Source organism: Crotalus tigris, unplaced genomic scaffold (genome assembly GCF_016545835.1).
Source record: "Crotalus tigris isolate CLP2741 ecotype Arizona unplaced genomic scaffold, ASM1654583v1 scf7180000018965.556698, whole genome shotgun sequence".
NCBI lineage: Eukaryota > Metazoa > Chordata > Lepidosauria > Squamata > Viperidae > Crotalus > Crotalus tigris.
The window spans coordinates 355,994-381,757 of NW_024097301.1; the positions used below are offsets into that span (position 1 = coordinate 355,994).

Consider the following 25,764-nt stretch of genomic DNA (forward strand, 5'->3'; position numbering starts at 1 on the left):
TTTAGGCTGGAAGTGTTCCTTCAGCATCTTCTTCAAGTCAGTGTATGTTACTGACTCCAGAAGTGCAGGGGCCACCAGATTTTCCGCAATGTCAAAAGCACACAGGCACACAGAAGGGTTGCTGCCTTCAGGCGGTCTTTTCTTATTTGATTTACTCTAAAGTAGTTCTCCACCTGTGCTACGTATGAATTCCATCTCTCTGGGTGGGAGACATCAAAATCAGTTAATCGACCAATCTTCGACATCGTAAGCTTGACGGTCTTCGCTAATTGCCTCCTCTGCAAGTAAGATTTGGGAAAGGGTCCTTTTGCCAAGCTCACCTCCAGTGACACTGTATTGGCAGGCCTAGTTACGAATGCAGGATGCCGTCTTCCCACTCATCAGGACTTCCTTGGTGAGTCCTAATCCTTTTCCTTGCTTGCAGGGATCCCACCTTCATCGCCAGTATTATGTTTACAGTTCGTTGGCAATTGACGAAGACACATGGTGAAAACAACCTCTTTATTTCTCTCTCCTACAACCAAGCAAGCAACAAAAGGCACGCAGGCCTTTTATAGTGCCTGAAACCCAGACAGTGTGAACCAATAGGAATTGACCTTTTTTCGCGCTTTGCGCATGTGCCCAAGGCTGGCGCCACTCTGTCTGGTCCTGGGCAGCTTTTGGAATGCCCAGGACTGTTTGCAACAATTCTGAGCCTGCTTTCAGCTCTTGCAGGCTCAGGACACAACAAAACTCGTGACTGGAATGTACTGATGGAAGGATACAAATTATTCAAAAGAAACAGACCTAACAAAACAGGAGTTGCATTATACATAAAAGATCACTACGTCTCTATAGAAATAAACAAAACTAAGGATGAAAACCTCCTAGAATCCATACGGATCAGTATAAGGAAAAAAGAATGCTATAGGCGTATACCGTAGGCCACCCAACCAAGCAGAAGAAATAGATGAACCCTTTGCTAATCAATTAACAAATGTATATAGGAAACATACCACAGTAGTTATGGGAGACTTCAACTATCCAGATATCAACTGGGAGACAAACTGCAGTGAGTGGGAGAGCAAACAGATTCCTAACTAACTTAGTTGACAACTTTGTCATCCAAAAGTTAGAGGAGAAAGCTAGAAGAAAAGCTATATTGGACCTAATTCTTACTAATAGAGAAGAAGTGATAGAGGGAGTTGAAGTTGCCAGAACACGTCATCTTGGAATTCAGTATAATGTAAACACAAGCAGTAGAATATAATCGAACCAGTCTCTTAAACTTCAGAAGAGTTGATTTTAACATAGTCAAAGAGCTTTAAAAAATTCCATGGATAAAAATCCTAAAGTAGAAAACAACTCATTATGCATGGGAAACTGTCAGAACCCATATCTTAATGGGCCCCTTTTTTATTGCTATCCCAAACCTTATTCTCTTCCTTTCCTGGGTTTTGCCATACTCCTGGAAGGGAGGGAGGAAATGCTTGCAGGTTATTGCCTTGACTTCCTCTATCGCTACAATGTAACACTTTGCTATTTCTGCATATTTCTTCTGTGAACTATCTCTCTCCTTGTTGTCAGCTAGAAAGGGGGGGGGGAGAAGAAAGGAATGCACCTCTGGCAACTGGTCTATCTCCATGTTCACAAGGGAAGGTATGAAAAGCCGACAAAACATCCCTGCTGCACCGAGATGGAATGATGTTATCTCCTTTTTACCACAACAAACTTAAGACCTGGGGATTGGCCTGTTTGAACTGACCGGATGAACTATGGGATGGGGTTTGCTTGGAACACTTTTAACCTATCGATCTGAGCAGGAAACCCTAAGATTCTGTCTATTATGCCTGCTATCAGCTTCTCCTAATAAAAGCTCCTTTTGGAAGAAACTGCTTCCATGAGTTCTACTTTCTTAGGATGAGATTTTGAAGTGGGCCCTGAGAGAAACACTGAAAAATACAATCATAAAAGCCCAATCCAACACAATACTGCTAAAAAAGAAAAACAAGAAATCCAAGAAGAAACCAGCATGGTTGCACAAAAATCTCTCTGATAAAATGAAAGACAAAAAGGACAAATACAAAAAATAGAAAGAGGGACACATAACTAAGGCAGAGTATCAGTAAATAGCTCAAATCTGCAAAAATGAAGTCAGGAAAGCAAAGGCTCAGAATGAACAAAGACTTGCAACAAAAGTAAAAGATAATAATAATAAAAAAGTTTCTTTCAACATATAAATAATAGGAAAAAAGTCAAGGAAACAGTTGGTCTACTAAAATAGGGCTCCCAACCTGTGGGCCATGAGGGGGTTGCAACTGAACCACAGAAACAATCAGCGAACATGCAAGTGCAAATGTGCATCCTCACTTGTATGAGCAGTGGGCTAGCGTGTGCACATGAGCTCCATTTGTGTGAGCGGCAAGCAAAAGTAGCTGCATACACATATCCTTGCCAGCTGCACATGTGGAACCACCCCCTTTCTCCCTCCCTGCCAGTCCGCAAAACCAGAAATGTTGGGGAACTCTGCACTAAAAAGAGAATGTCAAAACCCATATATTTTGGGAGGGGGATCTTTTCACCTACAGTATATTTCTATCTTCTCTATGCTTCTGGGTTCTGCCATACTCCTGGAGGGGAGGGGGGAGGAAATGCTGCAGGCTGTCACTTTGTTTCTCTTATTGTTACAATGTAATCTTCACTGTTCTACATGCTTGCTCTTTGAACTGTCTCCCCCTTGATGTCCGCTTGAATGGGGGGGGAGAGAGAAAGGAATATGCCTCTGGCTACCTTACTTATCTCCTACGCCTGATGGGAAGGTGCGAAAGACCCAACAAACATTGCTATGAGCCTGAGACAGATTGGTGCTATCAGAGTTTTCCCACAATGGACTTAACACCTGGGGATTGGCCCATAACTGACTGGATGAACTATTAGGGTGGGACTATTGCTGGGGACTCTTTTTACCTATTGATCTGGGCAGGACACCCTCAGATCCTGTCTATCATGCCTGCTTTCAACTTCTCCTAATAAAAGTTCCTTTTGGAAGAAATGGCTTCCACAAGTTCTGCTTTCTTAGGATGAGGTATTGAAGTGGGCCCTGATATTAGACAGGATCTGCAGTACTGGTCAGCCCAGAAGGAAGACTCTTACCAGGGGACTAGCAAAGTATAGATACTGGAATCGAGAGAGTGGAGTCAGCGATGGGGGGGGGAAGCCTCCCCCTGGGTAGTACTCTAGTTCTGACTCCTCAAGCTCCTCTGGAGAGGAGGTGGTGGCCGAACACCACCAAAAACCCAGGTAGTCAATTGGAGTCGGAAAGAAGGATGATTGGGAGAAGAAGGCCAGGAAGGTGATGCTTAGACAAGGCAATCATCAACCAGGCTGGAAGGTGGAGATGGAGAGATCCCTTTTGTTCAGGGAAGATGAAGAAGACCGACCAGTGCCTTCCAGCCAACTGCTAGAGCAGATGATTGGCATGATGAAGATAGTGTTTGAATCTATGAAAGAAGAGAGAGATGAGCCGTGCAAGCACACCATTTGCCTAGGCAGCTCCAAGTTACTGGCCAAGGGAGAAACTGAATCAGAGATCCCAGACCCCTGTGGGGAGGTTGTTGAAACAGCCACCTGCGCAGCCACCTCTACCCCTCGCTGAACAGCAAGCACAGATTGGGGGAGGAGGTGGCACAAGCAGAAAAAGAGACATGGGTCCATCCAGAAATTCCCACTACTGGATGTCAAGTACCTGGGAGAGCCAAGATGCTTCGGATTTTTCCTAACCCAAGTGCTGAATTACATGGAGGAATATGGCCGTGACATCCCAAACAACTGGGCCAGGATTCACATCATGCAAGCAACCCTGGACAGAGTAACAGCAGACTGGGTGGTAGACCTCCATGACTTGGATGCGCCTGAGCTATTAAACTTTAACCAGTTTATGGCCTCCCTCTGGTGCTGGTTTGAAGACCCTTTAGCTGATTGGAAGGCATGGGAGTAGATAAAGAGCAAGCGGCCAGTAGCAGAATACACCCAAGAATTCCAGGCCCTGGCCAGCAAGTTGAATTGTCCAGAGAACATCCTGCCCAGCCACTTCAAGGATGGGTTGAATTACAATCTGTACGATGCCTGCCTTCCCTGAGGAGACCCCCACTGGCTGCGAGATTGGTACGTCTTAGCGGAGGAAGCCGAAATTGACCTGCGAAAGAGGCAATGCCAAGGGGGGAGATTGTGGGGGAAATCACCCTCAGAATCGACTTGTGCAATGGCAAAGCCATCACTTGTGAGCAGGAAAACCTCAGGATGTTTCAAATGCAGTAAAGAGAGGCATCGTGCAGCCAAGTGTCATTCACGCACCCCAACCCGAAAGCCTGATCAAGTTCCAACTGGAAAATCTGGGACAACACCAGCAAAGCTGAAGGAGACAGCCAAGAAAGGAGCTGAAATTGTTGAGTTCCCAGCCTCAGCCAAACGAGGGAAGAGGGACCAACCCAGGAGGGATATCCAACTCATCCAACAACTCGGAGGACAAACCCTTGGTAAGTGGACCCATCATGCCCCTCACCCGGACAGTAGGACTGCTAGCCCCAGGCATGTCAAGGAGGTGGAAGTCAGGGCACTAATTGATTCTGGTTGCACCTGTTACCTAATCACCCCAACCCAAGTGGGGACTTTAGGAATACCGGTGAGGAGGCTGAAAAACTGATCTCATTCAGTCAATTAGATGGGTCCATAGCAGGGGGGATGCCTGCCATGCTGGGAACATTGCCACTTCAACTGACCCTAGGAGACCATGTAGACTATAACGTTCATGGTAACTCTTGGCATGGAATGCCCCCTAATCTTGGGCATGGCATGGCTAAAAAAATGGAATCCAGGGGTGGATTGGAGAACAGCTGAGCTCAGATTCCCAAAGGAGAATCCAGCTAAAGCATCAACTCAATCCCCAGCCAGCACAACCCCAGATGAAAGAGTGGCGATAGGGGAAGAGAAAGAATTACCCAAGATACCGGAGGAGTATAGAGATCTGGCGGAAGTATTCAATGAGGAAAGATTGGATGAACTGCCCTCTCATTGGCCCACAATAGAAATCCGGCTGGGGACAAAACTCCTCAAACTGAATTTGTATTCCATGAGCCCACAAGAGCTAGAGGAAATGCAAAAGTTCATAGATAAAAATTTAGAGAGAGGTTTTATTCAGCCGGAAAAGCAGAAAACTGCAGCCCCTGTATTTTTCCAAGAAAAGAAAGATGGGATGCTTCATCTCTGCATAGACTATAGAGCTCTGAATGCAGTGAGTGAAAACAATCTATACCTGCTTCCCCTCATGAAAGACATGCTTTCAAAAAAACTTCCGGTGGTTAGCGACGATGATGGCGGCTACATTGTAGCCGTCCTCCTGGGATGGCGTTAGATCTGCAGAGCACAGCGGACATCAGCTGGCCCGCGGCTCAAAATCCCCTTCCCGGGCGAAGGGAAGGGGTAGAGAACTACACGAATAGAGGTAGAACCTCTTAACCCCCCATGGAGTTTTTTTTGGGGGGGTAGAAAGAGCGGTCCCTCGGAGTTCGTGTTTTCTCCGCTTCCCAGCTGTTTTTGTTTCCTCGGAAACAAAGTGAAATGCCGCTACCATCTCCACGCTTAAAGTGTTCTGGTGAGTGACTTTTAAAGCGGACAGAGCTGTTTAAAGGATTTTACTTGTAGTGTCTCATTTCTCTTTTAGTCTATGTTGATTTCTTTTTCTTTTGTCTTTTGCTGGTGCGGAGAGTGAAAGTAAGATGGCGATTTGAAAGTGCCTTTGTTTTTTTTTGTTTTTTTCCGGAAAGAAAGCATTGATTTAAACGGAATGTAATGGACTATATAGTTCTTTTCTTTTAAGCTTTTCTTTTTTTTTTTGAAAGTGCTCTGGTGGCTTTGAAGCTTTTTTTGCACTCTCCTTTGCTTTTTTTTTTTCTTTCAAACTTTGAGGATTTTAGTACTTTATTTTTCTTTTTAAGAAGGAAGAAAGAGAGAATAAGATTTTTTTAAAAAATGGCTTCAAAGAGGCAATCAGCTTCTACAGTTTCTAAGGTGGCTTCTTCCCCTGCAATTTTACCAGTACAACAACCTAAAGCTACACCATCAGTACAGCAACCTAAAGCTACACCTCCACCTTCTCCTCCTTTGCCAGTATTATCTGTACAAGACATGAAAGATATAATGGGAAATGCTGTATCCCAAATCAGAGAGGAAATGAAGGACCTTCTTGAACAGAATAAATCTGAAAGCAGAAAGGAAATGAAGGAGCTCTTAGAGGAGAATAATACTATTTTGAGGCAAGATATAGTAACAGCTTTATCAGGATTGGCTTCTGTGGTCAAGAAGCTTGACTCCAGAGTGGAAGAGGTTGCAGATAAAGTAGAACTCTTGGAAGATAAATTTGAAGATATGGAAAAAAAGATGGAAATTTCACAAGATGATATCCTTATGTCTCAGTACAGGGAAATGGAATATGCCCTGAGAATCAGGGGTCTGAAAGAAGATATGAATCAAGATTTGATAGAGATGGTGGTTAAGGACCTTGCTGTTGTTTTGAATAGGGATAAAGATGGATTATGTAGAGAAGTGGAAAAAATTTACAGAGTTAACTTTTGGGTTGCGAAGCAAAAGAATTTACCAAGAGATGTGGTGATTTATTTTGCCAAGAGATCTCTGCGTAATGAAATCATACAAGCTTTTTATAATAAGAGGTTCCAGATTGCTGCCCAAGATGTCATCATTCTAAAGGAAATCCCATCTAAAATTTTAAGAAATAGAAAAGATTTTGCTTTTTTAGCTAATGAACTTAAAACAAGATTGATGCCATTCAGATGGGAGATTCCTATGGGTATTGTTTTGAGCCATGCGGGGACACGCTATAGACTTAACACTGTTACTAAAGCAAAAGAGTTTTATAACTCGGTCCTGGGAGCAGGCTCATCTTCATTCATCATTCAGAAAGTTTTGGATGGCAAAGAGGTGGAACAGCAGTCTGAAGGATTAGGTTTGATGGTTGCTGGAAAGTCACAGGTTGAATGGTCTCGACAAACAGAGATCAAAGAGCAAAGAATGACTCATGCTGCACATAGACGCAAGGAAAAGGAACAACAAAAGAAAGAAGTCAAAGAATCTTCTCAAGAAAGTGTCTCGTTGCCGGTGGGAGGAGCAAGACCCAAGAGTTCTGCAACACATTCTTCAATGGCAGACCTTCAGGTAGTCTTCTCCAGGCTTCTGGTTAAGGGAGATGGTAAAGTTCCTGACCTGGAATGTTAACGGCCTCAACTCCCCTCAGAAGAGAAAGAAAATCTTTCATTACTTAAAGCAACATAACAATGATATTATTTGTTTGCAGGAAACACATATTTTACCTAAAGATCAAAAATACTTAGTCAATGCTCGTTTGGGATCTCATTTTGTATCTTCTGCTCCTGGGAAAAAAGGGGGTGTAGTTATCTACGTTAAGCAAAACTTACCAGTCTGTTTGGTAGAATCAGATCCTCAAGGAAGATATGTTATGATTGAACTTGGTTTATATGGTAAGAAAATACTTATAGTGGGATTGTACACACCAAACCAACAACAGGAACAATTTTATAGACTGCTACATCAGAAACTAAGTTCGTTGGACTATAGATCTGTGATATTAATGGAAGATTGGAATGGTGTTTTAGATACACAAAGGGATAAAAAAGGATTTTCTACTTTTTTCAAACAGGCTAAATTACCCAAAGCTTTTTTTGATTTGAAAGAGGACTGGGAGCTGAGAGATTATTGGCGTGAACGTAACCAAGAGGAGAGAGACTTCACCTTCTTTTCAGATAGACATCAATCCTTCTCAAGAATTGACTTTTTCTTGATTACAACTGACTTATATTTCAGGGTAAAGAATGTAAAAATTTTTCCTAGGTCGTTGACGGATCATAGTCCAGTTTGGATGGAGTTGGCTGATGAAAAAGAGGAGAGGAGATCGTGGAGGGTGAATGAGAACTTATTTAAACAAGAAAAGAATGTTCAAAAATTAAAGGAGCATTTAAAGGATTATTTTGCTTTAAATATGCATAAGGGAACTTCAATATCAATGGTATGGGATGCAGGTAAAGCTTTCATGCGTGGGATTTTGATAAAAATGAATAATGTCTATAGACAAAAGCAGATTCAGAAACGTAAGGAACTGGAAGATGAGATTAAATTAAAAGAAAAGTCTTTGATTTTAAATCCTACAGATGAAAAGGTTAAAGAATCTATAAAGTTGTTAAAAACACAATTTAATATGTTGATGGCGGATCAAACCGCAACTAATTTATTGTTTATGAAACAAAATACATTTTGCAATGCTAATAAACCAGGGAGATGGTTGGCTTACCAATTAAGAAAGAAACAGAGACAGAGAATTATAGACAAAATAAATTATAATGGTAAATTAGTCTATCAGAAGGATTTGATCAAGAAATCTTTTTTAGATTACTATCAAAAATTATATAAGAGTACTAATGTACAAACCTTAGATATAAATAATTATTTAAGTGAGGCCAACTTCCCTAAATTAACAGAAGATCAGAAACAAGAAATTAATGGTTTAATCACCAATGAGGAAATTGTGACAGTGTAAGGACCCACCCCACTTTGCATCTTAAGAAGACAGAACTCTTGGAATAGTTCTTCCAACAGGAATCCTTTATTAAGAGAAAATGGTTGCAGGCATGCTAGACAGGACTTGGGGTCCAAGCTCTCCCATTCAAGGTTTTAAGGGGTTCCCCAGTAGTCCCACCCAATCAACCCCCCTTCCAGTGATAGTTTCAAGTATCACAATTCCACCCCGTTTCTTCTTTCTTCCGTCTGGATGGAGACTTCAGATAACTACATGAAAGGCAAATACTCTTCTTTGTTAATGCTAATGTTCTCTGGTGTTAACGCTTTGAGGTTACAATAGGTTACAATAAACACACATTCAGCATTCAGCTCTTTGAAGTCTACTGAAGGAAGTGAGGGCCATAAAGCCCTTTTGTTCTCCCCCTTCTCTCCCTCTTATGGCAGAATCCAAAGAAGGCAGAATTGGGAGTTTCTATATTTGATAATTAAAGATGAAATATGATTGGATTCTGACATCCGGCCCCTCTTAAAAATAAGAGAGATCCACCTGAAAGAAAACACAAGTATAAAATTTAGTCAGGCTTGTTAGGATACTCTGTGTGAAACTTCTTCAATAGCTTCGGGGCTCTGACATGACGTTTATGGACCCACTCATTTTGTGAGGGAGGGAGGTGTTTCCAGGCAACTAGGTACTGAGTTGCTCCATGATATCTCCTAGAGTCAAGGACTTCCTTTATTTCGAAGTGTTGTTCACCCTCCACCATGATTGGAGGTGGTGGTGGGGGGATTTTTGGCCGTAGAGGTGACTGATGCTCTCTTTTCAGCAAGCTGCAATGAAAAATTGGGTGTATTTGCCTGAGATTTTTGGGTAATTCTAATTCTACTGTTACTGGATTTATGATTCTTTTAATTGGAAAAGGTCCTATGTATTTTGGTCCAAGTTTTTTACAGGGCTGTAGGGACTTTAGGTATTTTGTAGATAAGTACACCATTTCTCCTATAATGAATGGTGTAGGCTCAACCCTTTTTTTATCGGCTTGTGTTTTGTAAGCCTGCCTAGCTTCATCTAGTGCTTTTCTGACTATTGGCCAGGTGTTTTGTAATTTTTCCATCCATTCTTTCAGCGAGGGGATCGTTGGTTCGTTTGGGGTTAATTCTGGCATGGGGTTGAAACTTTGACCGGTGGCTATTTGAAAAGGAGTGTAACCTGTGCTGGAGTGGACTGCATTATTGTAGGCAACTTCTGCAAAAGGGAGTAAGTCCGCCCACTCGGTCTGCTGGAAACTAAGAAAACATCTTAAATATTGCTTAAGTACTGAGTTCATTTTTTCAGCCCCCCCATTTCCTTGAGGGTGGTGGCTAGATGTCAGTCCCTGAGTGGTTCCTAAGAGGGATAAAAATTCCTTCCAAAATGCAGACGTAAATTGCACCCCCCTGTCAGAGATGATGCGTTGGGGTGCCCCATGCAATCTGTAAATGTGTTGGATGAAAAGTTTTGCTAAGGCTTTTGCAGTGGGAATCTTTTGGCAAGGGATAAAGTGCACCTGTTTGGAAAACAAGTCCGTGACCGTCCAGACCACAGTATTCCCATTGCTTTCTGGCAATTCCACTATAAAATCCATGGCTATTTCTCTCCAGGGGGCTGAGGGACTTGCCACTGTTTGCAATAGTCCTGGCACTTTCCCTTGCAACCTCTTTGCCGTGGCACATTTTGGACAACTGGCTATATAACTTTCAATGTCCTTTTTCATGGATGGCCACCAAAATTGCCGTTTAATTAAATGTAAAGTTTTTACAAATCCAAAATGCCCTGCTGATTTTGTGTCATGGCAAAGGTGCATGAAAATTACTCTTTGAGTTGTTGGTATATATAACTTTTCCCCTATCCAAGGCAACCCGTCTCTCATTGTGCACACATTTTTGTTTTTCTGGAACCAATCATCTGTTTCCAAACTTTTTCTGAATTCAATTCCAGTTTGGCTGTCCAGTTGTGGTTTTAACTTGGCTTGGGTTCTTGTGGTTACTGGTGCTGCCAGTTGTGACTCTGCCATTATTGGTCTAGAGTCTGTGGTTCGTGCGCTGTTTATATTGGGGCATGCGAGATAGTGCATCTGCCAGGAAGTTCTTTCTTCCTGGTAAATGTTTGAGCTTAAATTGGAATTGGTGAAAATGCTGGACCAACGGGCTTGTTTGGGATTGAGTTTCCTGGAAGTTTTCAGGGCTTCCAAATTTTTGTGATCAGTCCACACCTGGAAGGGGATTTTGTTGCCTTCCAGGAACTGTCGCCATGTGAGTATGCCCAACGTATCCCATAAGCCTCCTTCTCCCATACGGGCCAGCGCTGTTCTGTTTCCGTGAGTTTCTTGGATGTATATGCACAGGGTTGCAATACTGCATCATCATTTTCTTGTAATAGCACAGCCCCCACTGCCACATCACTTGCATCTGCCTGTATATGAAGGGCTTGTCCATGTCTGGGTGCCTTAGTACTGGTTCGGCAGAAAAAAGTCTCTTTAGTCTCTCAACCGCTGCTTGGCACTCCATTGTCCATGTTAGTGGCTGGCTAGGTTTTACTGAGGATGTTCCCTTCGTTTTTAGTAAGTTGGTGAGGGGCAAGGCTATCTGTGCAAATGAGGGGATGAATTGGCGGTAAAAATTTGCAAAGCCCAGGAAACTTTGTAGTTGCTTTCTTGTGCGGGGTGGTGCCCAATTTAGTACTGCTTTGACCTTCTCCGGGTCCATTTCAATGCCCTGTGGGGATATGCGATAGCCTAGGTAGTCTATCCTTTCCTGGTGGAATTCGCATTTTGAGAGTTTGGCATATAGGTGAGCGGCTCGCAGCTTCTTTAAAACCGCTCTGACAAGTTTGACGTGTTCTTCTTTTGTTTCGGTAAAGATAAGAATGTCGTCCAAGTAAACAAGGACCCCCTTAAACAGGTGCTCCCTTAGAACGTCATTGATTAATTGCATAAAGACTGCAGGGCCCCCTTGTAATCCAAATGGCAAGACTTTGAATTGATAGCACCCCATGGGGCAGTTAAAATGCAGTCTTCCATTCGTCCCCTTCCTTGATTCTCACTCGATAGTAAGCTTCCCTTAAGTCTAGTTTAGAAAAAATTTTCCCTTTCGATAGGTGTGACAGCATGTCTTTCATGAGGGGCAGCGGGTATAGGTTGCTTTCACTGATTGTGTTCAGGGCCCTATAATCCACGCATAAACGTAAAGAGCCATCCTTCTTCTCTCTAAAAAGGACCGGGGCAGCCACTTTAGGCTTAGCTGGTTCAATGAAACCTCTCTCCAGGTTTTTTTTTATAAATCTTTCCATTTCCTCCTTCTCCTTTGGGCTCATGGAGTATAATCTGGGTTTCGGGAGTTTTGCCCCAGGCTTGAATTCAATGGTACAGTCTGTGGGTCGGTGGGGGGGAAGCTCATTCGCCCTCTCCTCACTGAAGACTTCAGCAAGGTCCCTATATTCCTCTGGTATTTCTGTTAATCTTTTTTCCTCTCCTATGGATGCTTTTTCTATTCTTGATTCTGGTAGCCTCTCTTGGGGTTTTAAGTCCATAGGGTCCCCCTTCGGGAATTTAATTTCTGTCGTCCTCCAATTTACCCAGGGGTTCCATTTTTTCAACCATTCCATCCCTAGAATCATTGGGCATTCCATACCTGGGGTCACCACAAACGTTAAGTCCTCTTCATGGTTGCCCAGGGAGAGGTGTATTGGCAGAGTGGCTAGGGTAGCTGGCACCCCCCCTGCTATGGATCCATCTAGCTGGCCAAATGAGATTGGTTGTTCCAGTCTCCTGGATGGGATGCCCAGATTCCCCACTAGTGTTGGGCTAATGAGGCAGCGGGTGCAGCCAGAGTCTATTAAGGCTTTCACCTTCACAGCTTCGGGCATGGGGGGGATTAATATAGTCACTGTTTTGAAGATGGGTGTGATGCGTCCACTTACCAGGGGTTCGCCTTCCGAGCTGTCATCTGAGGCATCCACCGTCCCTGTGGTGTAGGCTGGAGTTCTTTCCCCTTGGTGAGCAGAGGTGGGGTTTTCTGCAATTTCCATCATTTTCATGGCTGTTTCTTTTGGCTTAGCTGAATACCCTCTGGGTTTGTTGATTGGGGATCTGTCTGGGTTGTGCTGGGGGGCCTTTGAGCGGCATTCTACAGCTCGATGCCCTTCTCTTCCGCACTTGAAACACCCCATCTGCTTCTTGGCTGTATCCGATGATTTCACCGGTTGGTGTGTCAGCTCAGGCGGGGGGCGGCTCCATTGTTTTCCTCGGCGATGCCTCTTCAATATGTCGATCTCTGCTTCCTCTGCCAAGACGTACCATTCCTCAAGTCGATGTGGGTCTCCTCGGGGCAGGCAAGCATCATATAGATCATAGTTTAGTCCGTCTTTGAAACGGCCAAGGAGGATGTCTTCTGGCCAATTCAGTTTGCTGGCAATGGCTCGGAATTCTTGTGTATACTCAGCCACTGGGCGTTTGCCCTGCCTCATCGTTGTTATTCTTTCACGGGCTTTGCGATCAGCCAGGGGGTCTTCAAATCGTCTTCTCAACGAGGACATGAAACGGTTGAAGTTACTGAGTTCTGGGGCATTGGAGTCATGCAGGTTCACCACCCAATCTGCAGCTGGTCCATCCAGGGCAGATTGCACGATCCGGATGCGGGCTTTGTCGCTGGGGATGTCCTGCCCATATTCCTCCATGTAGCTGAGGACTTGGGTTAGGAAAAACCCCAAGCGTGTTGGCTCCCCTTTGAATTTCACCTCCAACGGTGGACGTCTTGGAATGGATCGGTGCCTCCATTGTGGGTGGTAGTGTCTTCCGTCCAGATTTCCATCTTGGGTCCGGTAGGGGGTGGGAGCTCCTGGATCAGTAAATGTCCCTGGGGTTGCAGGTTCCACGTCCCCCTCGGTGTCTCTCCCTTTGTGGCTCCAGGAACTGGGGCGGGCGTAGGGCTCAGGAATCTCCTCTCCTAGGGAGCTGAGAGTTCTCTTCATCAGGTCAATAGCTCTCTCTAGGATCCAGTCTGAGTACGGCATACAGCTTCCTCCCTCTTCACTTGCGTGCAGGGATTTCTCCATCTCCTGCTTCCATTCTGGTTGCTTGGTCCCCCGTCTCAGGGTCACTTTTCTTGATTCCTTTCCCCACTCGCTTTTCTTTCCAACGCCCATCGACCAGTGAGGCTTGTGGTCCTGTGTCTCCACCACTTCTTCTTCTGAGAAATCTGGCCTCTCGGATCCCAACATCTGGCAAGGTTCCAACTGGGTCAGCGGCTCTCTTTCCAGGGAGTTTTCTCCCTCTCTTGCTTCGTTGTCTGACATGGTAAATTTTTGCAAAATCCCCCGGCAGGGTCTACCTTCCAGGTGGATTAATTTTGCAAGTCCTGTCTAATGTAAGGACCCACCCCACTTTGCATCTTAAGAAGACAGAACTCTTGGAATAATTCTTTCAACAGGAATCCTTTATTAAAGAAAATGGTTGCAGGCATGCTAGACAGGACTTGGGGTTCAAGCTCTCCCATTCAAGGTTTTAAGGGGTTCCCCAGTAGTCCCACCCAATCAACCCCCCTTCCCAGTGATAGTTTCAAGTATCACATTCCACCCCGTTTCTTCTTTCTTCCGTCTGGATGGAGACTTCAGATAACTACATGAAAGGCAAATACTCTTCTTTGTTAATGCTAATGTTCTCTGGTGTTAACGCTTTGAGGTTACAATAGGTTACAATAAACACACATTCAGCATTCAGCTCTTTGAAGTCTACTGAAGGAAGTGAGGGCCATAAAGCCCCTTTGTTCTCCCCCTTCTCTCCCTCTTATGGCAGAATCCAAAGAAGGCAGAATTGGGAGTTTCTATATTTGATAATTAAAGATGAAATATGATTGGATTCTGACAGACAGTTATTAAGCAATTAAAATTAGGTAAAGCACCGGGTACGGATGGTTTGACATCCATTTATTATAAAACCTTGGTAGAAGAGATGATTCAACCTTTATGTGAGCTTTTTAATAATATATTACAGGGCTCAGAGATTCCTCCATCATGGCGTAGAGCTTTTATATCTTTGATTCCAAAAGAGGATCAAGATCTCACTTTACCGAAGAATTATAGGCCCATATCTCTTTTAAATGTAGATTATAAGATTTTTGCAAAAATTTTAGCTAATAGGCTTATGAGGGTTTTACATCAGCTTATACATAAGGACCAATCGGGTTTTATAACTGGTAGGTATATGAAGAATAATGTTAGACAAATTATTAATTTATTAGAATATTTAAATAAGAATAACCAAATCTCCGCAGGGCTGATATTTTTAGATGCTGAAAAAGCTTTTGATCAATTGAATTGGCAGTTTATGTTAAGATTAATTGAGGAAATGAATTTTGGAGAAAAAATATCACAAGCTTTTGGTGCTATATATCAAAAACAAACGGCACAACTTATTGTTAATGGGGGTTTGTCAGAGGTTTTTACAATAGAAAAAGGTACAAGACAGGGATGTCCATTGTCACCGTTACTGTTTGTTTTAACTCTGGAAATTTTGCTGATCAAAATTCGAGAGTCGCAGGAAATAAAAGGAATAGAAGTTAACAAAAAAGAATATAAATTAAGAGCTTTTGCAGATGACTTGGTGGTTACTTTGTCTCAACCTACCTATTCTGTAGTAAATTTATTACAACTGATTTACCAATATGGACGGGTTTCGGGTTTTAAAATTAATAACAATAAGACTAAAATATTATCTAAAAACATGACTAATTTGGATAAGCAGATTTTGGTTAATCTGACAGACTTTGAAGTTGTTGATAAGATAAAATATCTGGGGGTTACCCTATCTGTTTCTAATGTAAAATTGTATAAAAACAATTATGAAAGGCTGTGGGTCAGGGTACAAAAAGATTTGAAAAATTGGGAGAAGTTACAGTTATCTCTTATGGGAAGAATTGCAGTGATTAAAATGAATGTCCTGCCAAAATTTCTCTTTTTATTTCAAATGTTACCTATTTTAAAGAATGAGGTTAATTTAAATGAATGGCAGAAAGGTATCAACAAATTTATTTGGGCAGGGAAAAAACCAAGGGTAAAGCTTAAAATTATGCAAGACTTCCGTGAAAGAGGTGGACTCAAGAGGTGAAATTATATTATGATGCTGTGGCTTTAACACTAATTAGTGATTGGGTTGATTTAACAAATGTAGAAATACTCCATTTGGAGGGTTGGGATTTACTTTTTGGATGGCATGCCTATCTAATTTTTAATAAAAAAGTGGATCGGGTTTTTAAATCTCATATTATAAGGATTTCTTTGGAGGTTTGGAGGAAATATTATAAAAGTGAGTTTAAAATACCATTATGGGCTATACCTTGGCATGCGATAGAGGGGATAAGAAGAGGAGTTAAGATGGATAGTGTTTCTTATGCGCAATTACTTAGGTGGGATGGTAAAAATTGGCAGTTAAAATCTTTGGAAGATTTAGCACATGAAAATATTATATATTCATGGTTTCAGTATAGACAAATAGCTGATAGATGGAAGATAGTTCGTAATGTGGGTCTGCTCAGAGAAGATGAAAATCTCTTTAAACAAGTAAAAGATCAAAGGCGAACTCACATTAAGAGAATTTATGGGGTGCTAGTAGAACTGGACTCAGAATCAGAACTAATTAAAGAATGTATGATTAAATGGGCACAAAATTTTGGTGAACCAGTTCTACTAGATACCTGGGAAACCATCTGGGTGAGGAATGTTAAATTTACACAAGCCCAGAACTTAAGGGAGAATTTTTACAAAATGTTTTACAGATGGCACCTTGATCCACAAAAAATGTCTCGTATGTATCCTGACTTACAGCCTAAATGTTGGAGATGTGGTTGTTTGGATGCTACTTATTATCATATTTGGTGGTCGTGTAAAAATATAAAAGTCTTTTGGATTAAGATATGGTGGAATATTCAAAGAATTTTTAGAAAGAGGGTAAAATTTACCCCACAATTGTTTTTGTTAGGTATTGTTACTGATTGTGATGCTAAGGAAGTTATATTGATGTTAAATTTGATTACGGCCGCTAGGCTGTTAGTAGGGCAATATTGGAAGAAGGAATCTTTGCCTACCTTGCAAGAGTGGTTTATTAAAGTTTCTTATTTGGCGGAAATGCCAAAGATTTCGACTTTCTTAAAGGAGCAATCGCAAGAGAAATTCTTTGCAGTATGGGAAAAATGGATAAATTTTATACAACATAAATTGGATATAAAAAAATATCATTTAGCTTTCTAATAACTTGTATATAAACTTTAATATTTTATAGATTGTACTTTTTATATCTCTTTTCTTCTTTCTCTTTTCTTTTTTTTATTATCTCTTTTTCTTTCAAGTACTTTTTCTTTTTAATACGTATGCTTTTTTAACATATATTTTATTGTTAATTATTTTATAAATTATTTATGTAAGGTATTTAGATATATTTATGATTTATACTTTTTCAATTTTTTTAAGATTCTTAAAAATTTTAATTAAGCCTATATTCAGCTCTGGGAAGGTCGGGGGGGATGGAGAGGGAGGGTTGGGGTGGGTGGGTTAGGGTTGTTTTTTTGTTGTTTTTTTTGCTTTTTGTAAAAATATCTAAAAATTTTCAATTAAAAAAAAAAAGAAAGACATACTTTCCACCTATCAAAGGGGAAAATCCTCAGAAAATTAGACATGAGGGAAGCCTATTACCGAATCAGAATAAAGGAAAGGGATGAATGGAAAACTGCTTTCAACTGCCCTGTAAGGACCCACCCCACTTTGCATCTTAAGAAGACAGAACTCTTGGAATAATTCTTCCAACAGGCATCCTTTATTAAGAGAAAATGGTTGCAGGCGCTCTAGACAGGACTTGGGGTCCAAGCTCTCCCATTCAAGGTTTTAAGGGGTTCCCCAGTAGCCCCACCCAATCACCCCTTCTTCCAGCGACAGTCTCAGGCATTACACTCCCACCCCCTTTTCCTTACTGCTGGCTGGATGGAGACTTCAGAGAAAACTACATGAAAGGTAATAGCCCCATTGTTATGGTTAGTCCTTTTGGTGATACACACATCCAGTTCCTTTGAAGTGTACCGAAGGAAGTGAGGGCCATAAAGCCCCTTTGTTCACCCCCTTCCCTTCATTGTATGACAGAATCCATAGAAGGCAGAAATGGGGGTTTTCTATAATTGATAAGTAGAGATGACATATAATTAGTTTCTGACATGCCCCTTGGGGTGCTACCAATTTTAAGTCCTACCTTTCAGGCTACAGGGAGCAACTGCAGTCTTCATGCAGTTAATAAATGATGTGCTGAGGGAGGACCTATACAAAGGGGTTCTTGTTTACCTAGATGACATCCTTATCTTCACAGAGACCATAGACAAGCATGTTAAATTGGTCAGAGCAGTACTCAAAAAATTTTGGGCAGCTCACCTCTATGGCAAACTATCAAAATGTGAATTCCATAAAGAGAGAATAGACTATTTGGGGTACCGCATATCACCTGAGGGCCTAGAAATGGACCCTGAGAAGGTCCAAGCAGTCTTAGAATGGACTCCAAGGCAGACCTGGTTCTGAGAATCATCAAATTAGTGGATGTTTTCCACCTGGTTCCAGGACGAAATGGGCCCATTGTACTCCAAGCATGATAGATTATACAGAATACAGAATAACAGAATTGGAAGGGACCTTGGAGGTCTTCTAGTCCAACCTGCTGCTCAAGCAGGAGACTTTACACCATTCCAGACAAATGGGTGTCCAATCTCTTCTTGAAAACCTCCAGTGATGGAGCATCCACAGAGTTGTGGTGATGGTAACAAACTCTCCTCTGCTTTCACCATAGCTGGTGCCACAGTCTCTGTCAGGATGGAAATCTTTGATTAGTCGTCCAGATTCCAGAGCATCTGCCTGTGCAATTAGTGGGACCCTGAGCTGGGTTAGAATCTTTGTGATCGAAATGATGTTTTCATTGATGGTGGTAGGTGATTTTGGTCCATGTGGATTTATTCCCTCCCCCTCCAATCTGCATTATCTGCAGGAAAGTTGGGGGAATCAACTGCCAACATCTTGTGGCTGGCTGAAGCGGGCTTACCGAATGATGCAAAGCTGGCAATACAGCTAACCCAGGGCTTGATATTTAAAAACCAGTTAGGAATATGCATTGGGAATTTGCACAAGAGACAGCCTCTGTTCCACTAAGAAGTGCTTGCTTTGTTATCCTAAATAGTTGGGCATTTTTTTTCCACCCCCAGGAAAACTTCCGTCATTTCTCCTTTCTCATCTTCATGGGGAGCCTTTACACTTCAGGATTTATTATTTACTTCTTCCTGCCTGAGACAAAGAAAAAATCCATCTTAGAAATCCGAGAAGAGTTTGATAAACTTAATTTTAAGAAAAACCAAATTCCTATCTTAGAAGCCAAGCTGACCAAAGACCATGAATTGTGTACCAAACTATGACAAAGTTGGACTCTCAAATCTCAGAGTCGCATGGTCCAACCTGCAGCTTTTGAAGGTCCCTTTAGATGACCCTCCAGAAGCAGGAATCACAATGGCCTCTCCATCCCTAAGAAGTCATCACATTATGGTTCTTTTGTGATGACAGGATCCTTAAAAAAATAAATATCTTTGTATTCTTGACAATATTGCACCATTTTATACACCACACAAGGGCCTAGATGGCTCTGGCAGCATTGTAGCATGTCTTTTAAGAAGAAGGAAGAGAAGTCATTCAGAATCCCTGGCACAGGATGCCATGTTGACCTTCACTTCTACACACATCATCTGAAACTGAGAAGGTCCTGGAATTTCCCCTCTAGTACAGCACCAGAGGGCACCTCCATCATCACCATCATCTGGATAGAGTGGTTTATAATCTTCTTGCCACAGGTGTATTTAATCCCACTTTTAAGGAAATCCTAGAACTGGAATAGAATAGAATAGAATAGAATAGAATAGAATAGAATAGAATAGAATAGAATAGAATAGAATAGAATAGAATAGAATAGAATAGGAATAGGAATAGGAATAGGAATAGGAATAGGAATAGGAATAGGAAGAGTATTAGATTAGCTTCCAGTGCAGAAGGGGGTTCATTTCATTTCATTTCCAATTCATTTCTTGAGGAAATGAACTCTGTACTCTGTGGGGATGGTAAAAATTGGCAGTTAAAATCTTTGGAAGATTTAGCACATGAAAATATTATATATTCATGGTTTCAGTATAGACAAATAGCTGATAGATGGAAGATAGTTCGTAATGTGGGTCTGCTCAGAGAAGATGAAAATCTCTTTAAACAAGGCATTAAAAAGTGCCTATGTTTTTTTGTTATATATATCTTATTGTTAATTATTTTATAAGTTGTTTAACTTTTTTTTAGGATTTTTAAAATTTTAATTAAGCCTATATTCAGCTCTGGGAAGCTCGGGGGGATGGAGGGGGTGGTTTGGGAGGGGTTGGGTGAGGGTTGTTTTTTTGTTGTTGTTGTCTTTTTTGTTTTTTGTAAAAACTTCTAAAAATTTTCAATAAAAAAAATAGTATACTGCTTATCTATCATGACATTTACCTATAACATCTTTTCTAATCGGTTTATATTTCACATATTTGTAAAAGTGCTTAAAAAGAAGAAAAAAGAAAGAAGAAAAGAGATAAAAAAAGAAAAAAGAGAAAAAATACAATCTATAAAATATCAAAGTTTATATACAAGTTATAAAAAGGCTAAATGGTATTTTTTTATATCCAATTTGTATTGTGTGAAATTTATCCATTTTTCCCATACGGCAAAAAATTTCTCTTGCGATTGCTCCTTTAAGAAAGCCGAAATCTTTGCCATTTCCGCCAGACAGGAAACTTTAAAAAGCCACTCTTGCAAGGTAGGCAAAGATTCCTTCTTCCAATATTGCCCTACTAACAGCCTTGCGGCTGTAATCAAGTTCAACATCAATATAACCTCCTTAGCATCACAATCAGTAACAATACCTAACAAAAACAATTGTGGAGTAAATTTTACCCTCTTTCTAAAAATTCTTTGAATATTCCACCATATCTTAATCCAAAAAGCTTTTATATTTTTACACAACCACGAAATATGATAATAAGTGGCGTCCAGGCAACCACATCTCCAACATTTAGGCTGTAAGTCAGGATACATAAGAGACATTTTTTGTGGATCAAGGTGCCATCTATAAAACATTTAAGCAGTATACTATTTTTATAACATATGAAATATGAAAACATTGGGATGATGTATTTAAATGGAAAATTTGCATATTTAGATGTTAAATACTGAGAAAATTATAACTGATAAGAATTGTTCGAATATTAAGGAGAAATTAAGCTTAAACAAGATTTATGAAAATAGGATATATGGTGAACCAATGATGATTTTTATAAAAATAACACATTGATAAGTGTGGGGAAAAATGCACACGCAGCAAACTGCCGTGCTTTCCCCCACACACACACAAACCTCATAACCTTTTGATACCCTTTGTCCCAATGAAGCAGCCAGAAGGTCATCCTCTTTTGACTTAATGCCTCACCTACCTAAATAGATAATATGCTTAAGTTACTTCCTATCTCTTCCTGCCTTTGTCAGTTCTTTCTCCTTTTGATCTACTGTATTTGTTCTTTACCTGGTCTTCTAGTGTGTTACTAGAAAATAGTTGCTTATATGAAGGAACTTTCCAATGAAGAAACCTTATGTCAGCATCTAATGGTTAAACTTATGAATGTAAAATGTCAGCATTTAATGGTAAAGCCTATGTATGTAACAAGTATATAAGAAGCAATAAACTCAGAGTTTATCAAGCTGTGTCCTGCAGCTTCAAACCTCTGCTCAAGACATGCCTGTGTCTTTTTCTTAGTGTCTTACAGATAAGGAAAAAAAAGTCACATATGGACGTTATTATTGTTGGTATAAACATGGAAGAAAATGTTTATATTTAATCATTTATGCATTGAAAATATTAAAAATTATATTTGCTTAAGATTGAAGGAGAATACTATTGGGAGAAGAGAAGATCAAAGAAATATACTATTAATCAATATACTAATTATGGAAGTATACAAATTAATTATTATTGACTGTTAATTAACTATTGCTTGTGTGTTTTTTCTAAAAAAAATATGAACCAAGACAACGCACTATACACCAGGCACTAAGGATTGTTATTGCAAAAAATCAGTAAAACATTTTTTAAAAAAAAAAATTAAATTAAAAATATGTGTATAGTTGCTATGTTTTATCACAGTGATTCACCAATTCTCTTGAACCAGATATTGTTTAACTGAACTGTTGGGACACTCATTTATGAGCATAGAAACTAATGAATCTGTACTAGAGCATCGTGTATCGGAGATATGAACAAATCCCTGTGATGCTCACCAAGCACAGCGAGGTTCAGCTTTATGTGGGCATGGATCTCTTCTTGGATGCTGACCTCCTAGAAATGACCCCCGATCTGAGGGAGTTAGAGAGATGCCAACAGCTCCATACAATGATCAAGAGAAGTGCAGATGCCATCCAGATCACAGAAGTTGTGCTGATGCAAGCCAGACATTTGTTCAAAGAAGAGGAGTAGGGAAGAGTGGTTGCAGAATGTCTCTGTGTCAGGATGGGGTTGGATCACATGCTCCAGCCTTTTTAAGCAATTGCTTAAATGTTGCCTGCTGTGATCAGTGATTCATTAAAAAGAGCTCCTCGATAAAGAAATATGGATTCAAGTAAACGTCACTAACATTACATTATTTTGGTCCAAGAAAGTGAATTCATCTGGTCAACTCTAATCAACTGCTAGCAGAAAGTTTCATATTTATAACCATCTCACATGATTTTCAGGACTCAGTGAAGCGAGGGAAAATTTATATAACCTAATGACAGCAAAGGGTAAATATTTCCCAGGTCTGTGGGTGTTAGGCAGTTTCTGATCCTTTAATTGGTCATTGTATCTACTGCTGGGTTATTTATTTAACCCAAAAGCTCCAACTTTGCAGAGAAAGCAAAATTAATAGATTAATTGGAAACTTGCATGACAAAGTTTAACAATTAAATGGGGCCAACTGCTAATTTCTGCAGTAAGAGATCTCTTTGAAAAGCAGCCCACGTGCCTTCCAGTTACAGGAAATTAGTTCCTGTTCACTCCTTAGCTAAGAGATGGCTAGCTTCCTCTCGGATCTGGTGAGTACTGGGCTATCTGCATTTACCCCCACACCCCAAACTCCACACCCCACACATGGAGAGAGGAAAACTCCGGATGGCAAACCTCACTGGGAGTCCTCCTTGCTTGTTTGTTCAGTTTATAGCCCACCTTTCTTAGGACTTGTGAAGGGAATTACCAGAAATACTCGGCTACCTGAGGGAGGCATTCTCTCTCCAAATGCCTACCACTTTTTGGAAGCTCAGCCCCAATTTCCCAGAAAGGGGGGGGGGTGCTATGAAAGCAGCACAGGGAGAGGATGCTGCTGATTGCCAGCTGGAGTTGGGGAGAAGGCTTGGGATGTCAGGGAGGGTACTTTAAAAGACAGGAAGTGGGATTCAGCCATGGGGCTCCTTACTGTGCTGAAACATTATGGCTTTGTGTTCTGAGTATCCAATTCTACAACATGTCTGTCAAGAGGTAAATTAGTTTATTAGTTTAATACAGAGTTTCTATTAAAACATCCCTTATGTGCACAATTACAGTTACCTAGCTACTTATTAATCAGGAGGAGTCTTGTAGCATCCTAACATGTTTGATTAAAAGGCAAGCAACGCAATATCATTAATAGGAGAAGGATAAGCACACCTCCTTTTTTACCCCATTACAAATCTTGAAGTCCTCTGTCAGGTATAAATTTAATCTGAATGTGATTATTTGTATATAATGTCATGATTAAAATCAATTACTTTTTTTTCAAATTCAACCATCTAACTTAATCTACAGCTTGTTCCTATTAATAGCATCAAAAGCTGCATGAATTAGTCACAAAGAAAATAGTTTTCCATTGTCATGTTATTTATGAAATGATGCAATATAAAATCAGGGTTAACTGTGGAGTAACCCTGCCTGGGACTCTGCAAGCACATGATTATCAATGAGCCGGTCCTCTAGTTTATTGTCTAGATGTTTTTCATAAATATTGCCCCTGACATTATAATTGGTTTATAATTTTTTGCATATTGAGAACACTATGCCTGTGTTGCAAGGACCAGGGTATTACATCCCTAAGATGTACATTAATTGGAGAATTAGCAGAAGTGGGATTCTTCTTTGGACACTCTAGCGTTTAGAAAGCTCTTGTCGTCACACCAGTTGATGTTTACCACTTTCCAGAATAAGGTTGTATCCTTAGACTAGATGGCAGTAGGAGCAAATGACAGTTCTTTTCTTGTGCTTTAGGAGAAGTTTATACTCCCCTTTCTTCCTAAGGACTTCTGTGATAACCCATGAGGAGTCACTTCATTGGTTTTCCTTGCCAAATTCCTAGCCTTACAATGTGCTGTCCTACATTCTACATCAGAAGAGCAACTACATTGTCAAAAAGATATCAACCATCTTGCTTTAAAAAGGCATAAGCTTTATGAGCTCTGTAGCTCACAAAAGGCTATGCCTTTTAATCAAATAGGTTGTACTGCAAAGATGTTTTCTATTTCCTTCATACCCTATCTATCTGCATACCCCTAGAGCAGGGCTTTAGCACCTGGCAGGTGGTACGCGACCCTCCTAGACAAGTGTAGCAGGGGAGAGGAATGAACTAAAGTGGTGCCGCACAGGCCTGGAGAGATCAGCTGGAGCTGCGGGGCTCAACAGAAGCCCCAGGATCTGCATGCGCAGCTACATGCTGATTGGAGTTTCCAGTGGATTAGAAGAGAAACGGAGGAGGGCAGAGAGAGCTATAAAAGGAGCAGGTTTTGGCCGGACAGGGAGAGAGGAAAAAAACACACAGAGAAAGAGAGAGAAGAGAAGAAGCTTTTGTTAGCAAAGTGGTGAGGAAAGTGCGAGAGAGAAGCTTTTGCGAGCAAAGTGTGTGTGAATTAGTGAGAGAGAAGCTTTTGTGAGCAAAGTGTATGTGAATGAGAGTGAGAGAGTAGCTTTTGCAAGTAAAGTGTGTGTGAATGAGAGAGTGAGAGAGAAGCTTTTGCAAGCAAAATATGTGTGAATGAGAGCGAGAGAGAAGCTTTCGTGAGCAAAGTGTGAGTGAATGAGAGAGGGGGGAGGCTTTCTCAAGCAAAAAGTGGGGGGTTGCGAGCGAAGGGTGAGAGAAAAAGGAAAAACTGAGGGGGAGAAGGGAAAAAGAAAAGAAAAGAAAAAGAAAAAGAAGGAAACATTAACATTGACCCTCAACTTTTTACTTTTCTATAATATTATAAATTAGCCATTTCTATAACAACAAATGAATCTAACCAGTAAAGCCCAACCCCCCTTTTTTAGTCATCAAGTTTTTGACACCTTGCTAAGCACTGTTGATAGTCGAATATTGTCATATCCTAAAAGCGGTACAATCTGTGAAAAGGTTGAAAAATCCTGCCCTAGAGTAACACAACTGTTCTCCTACCATGTCTGCAGTTGCCCGTTATATTTCAGGTGTCAAGCTACAAAATTTACTGTGTTTAGGACCGCCTGAGTGCTTCTAACTTGCCTACAGTTAATGGAGGGAAGAAGGAAGAGCTTGGGATCCACAGGTGCTCCCTACCAGCATGAGAGCTGAAGCACTGAGGAGATGTTTTGGCCAACCGAAGTTTCTTCCCATAACAATTGATGGAAAATTAATTGGACAATGTGACCTGAACTGTCAGAGATGGAGGGAAAGTTTACTCTTTGAATTATCTGTTTCCCACCATATTGCCAGTGCTGGCATTCCTTTTAACTTGCGGGTGTGATATGCCTAATAAAGTTTACATTAGAGACCGCAGTGTCTCTGGTGTTTTGCTTTGTTGGGCTTTTCAGCCAAACTTTGACATTAAGTTAGCTCTCTTTTCAACTTCAATTCCATTAAGGGGTCCTGAGCCCCTACGCCCTTCTGGTAGCCTCCAGAGGAGTAGTGAAGACTCAGGAGAAGATGCCTGAAATAGAGCAGCTGACTGGAGGCGGGTTGGATTGATCAGCAGGACCCCAACTGGAGCCAATAGCCCCACCAGCCTCAACACACCCCAAGGAGTGAGTTGAATGAAAGGAAGCCAACCCCAGTCCCAGA

General features: G+C 41.1%; 1 protein-coding gene across 3 annotated transcripts in view; it reads left to right on the top strand.

Moving 5' to 3' along the window:
• The first annotated feature begins 22,629 nt into the window (after positions 1–22,629).
• LOC120314633 (solute carrier family 2, facilitated glucose transporter member 11-like) overlaps positions 22,630–25,764 on the top strand; it is a 61,602-nt gene continuing 58,467 nt past the window's right edge. For 2 of the 3 annotated variants that reach the window (XM_039357926.1, XM_039357925.1), the window contains exon 1: positions 22,630–22,768. In XM_039357926.1, the coding sequence (XP_039213860.1) occupies positions 22,745–22,768 (24 nt within the window). In that variant the 5' untranslated portion in view covers positions 22,630–22,744. The remainder of the gene's footprint in view (positions 22,769–25,764) is intronic. The other variant, XM_039357927.1, reaches the window with a different exon arrangement.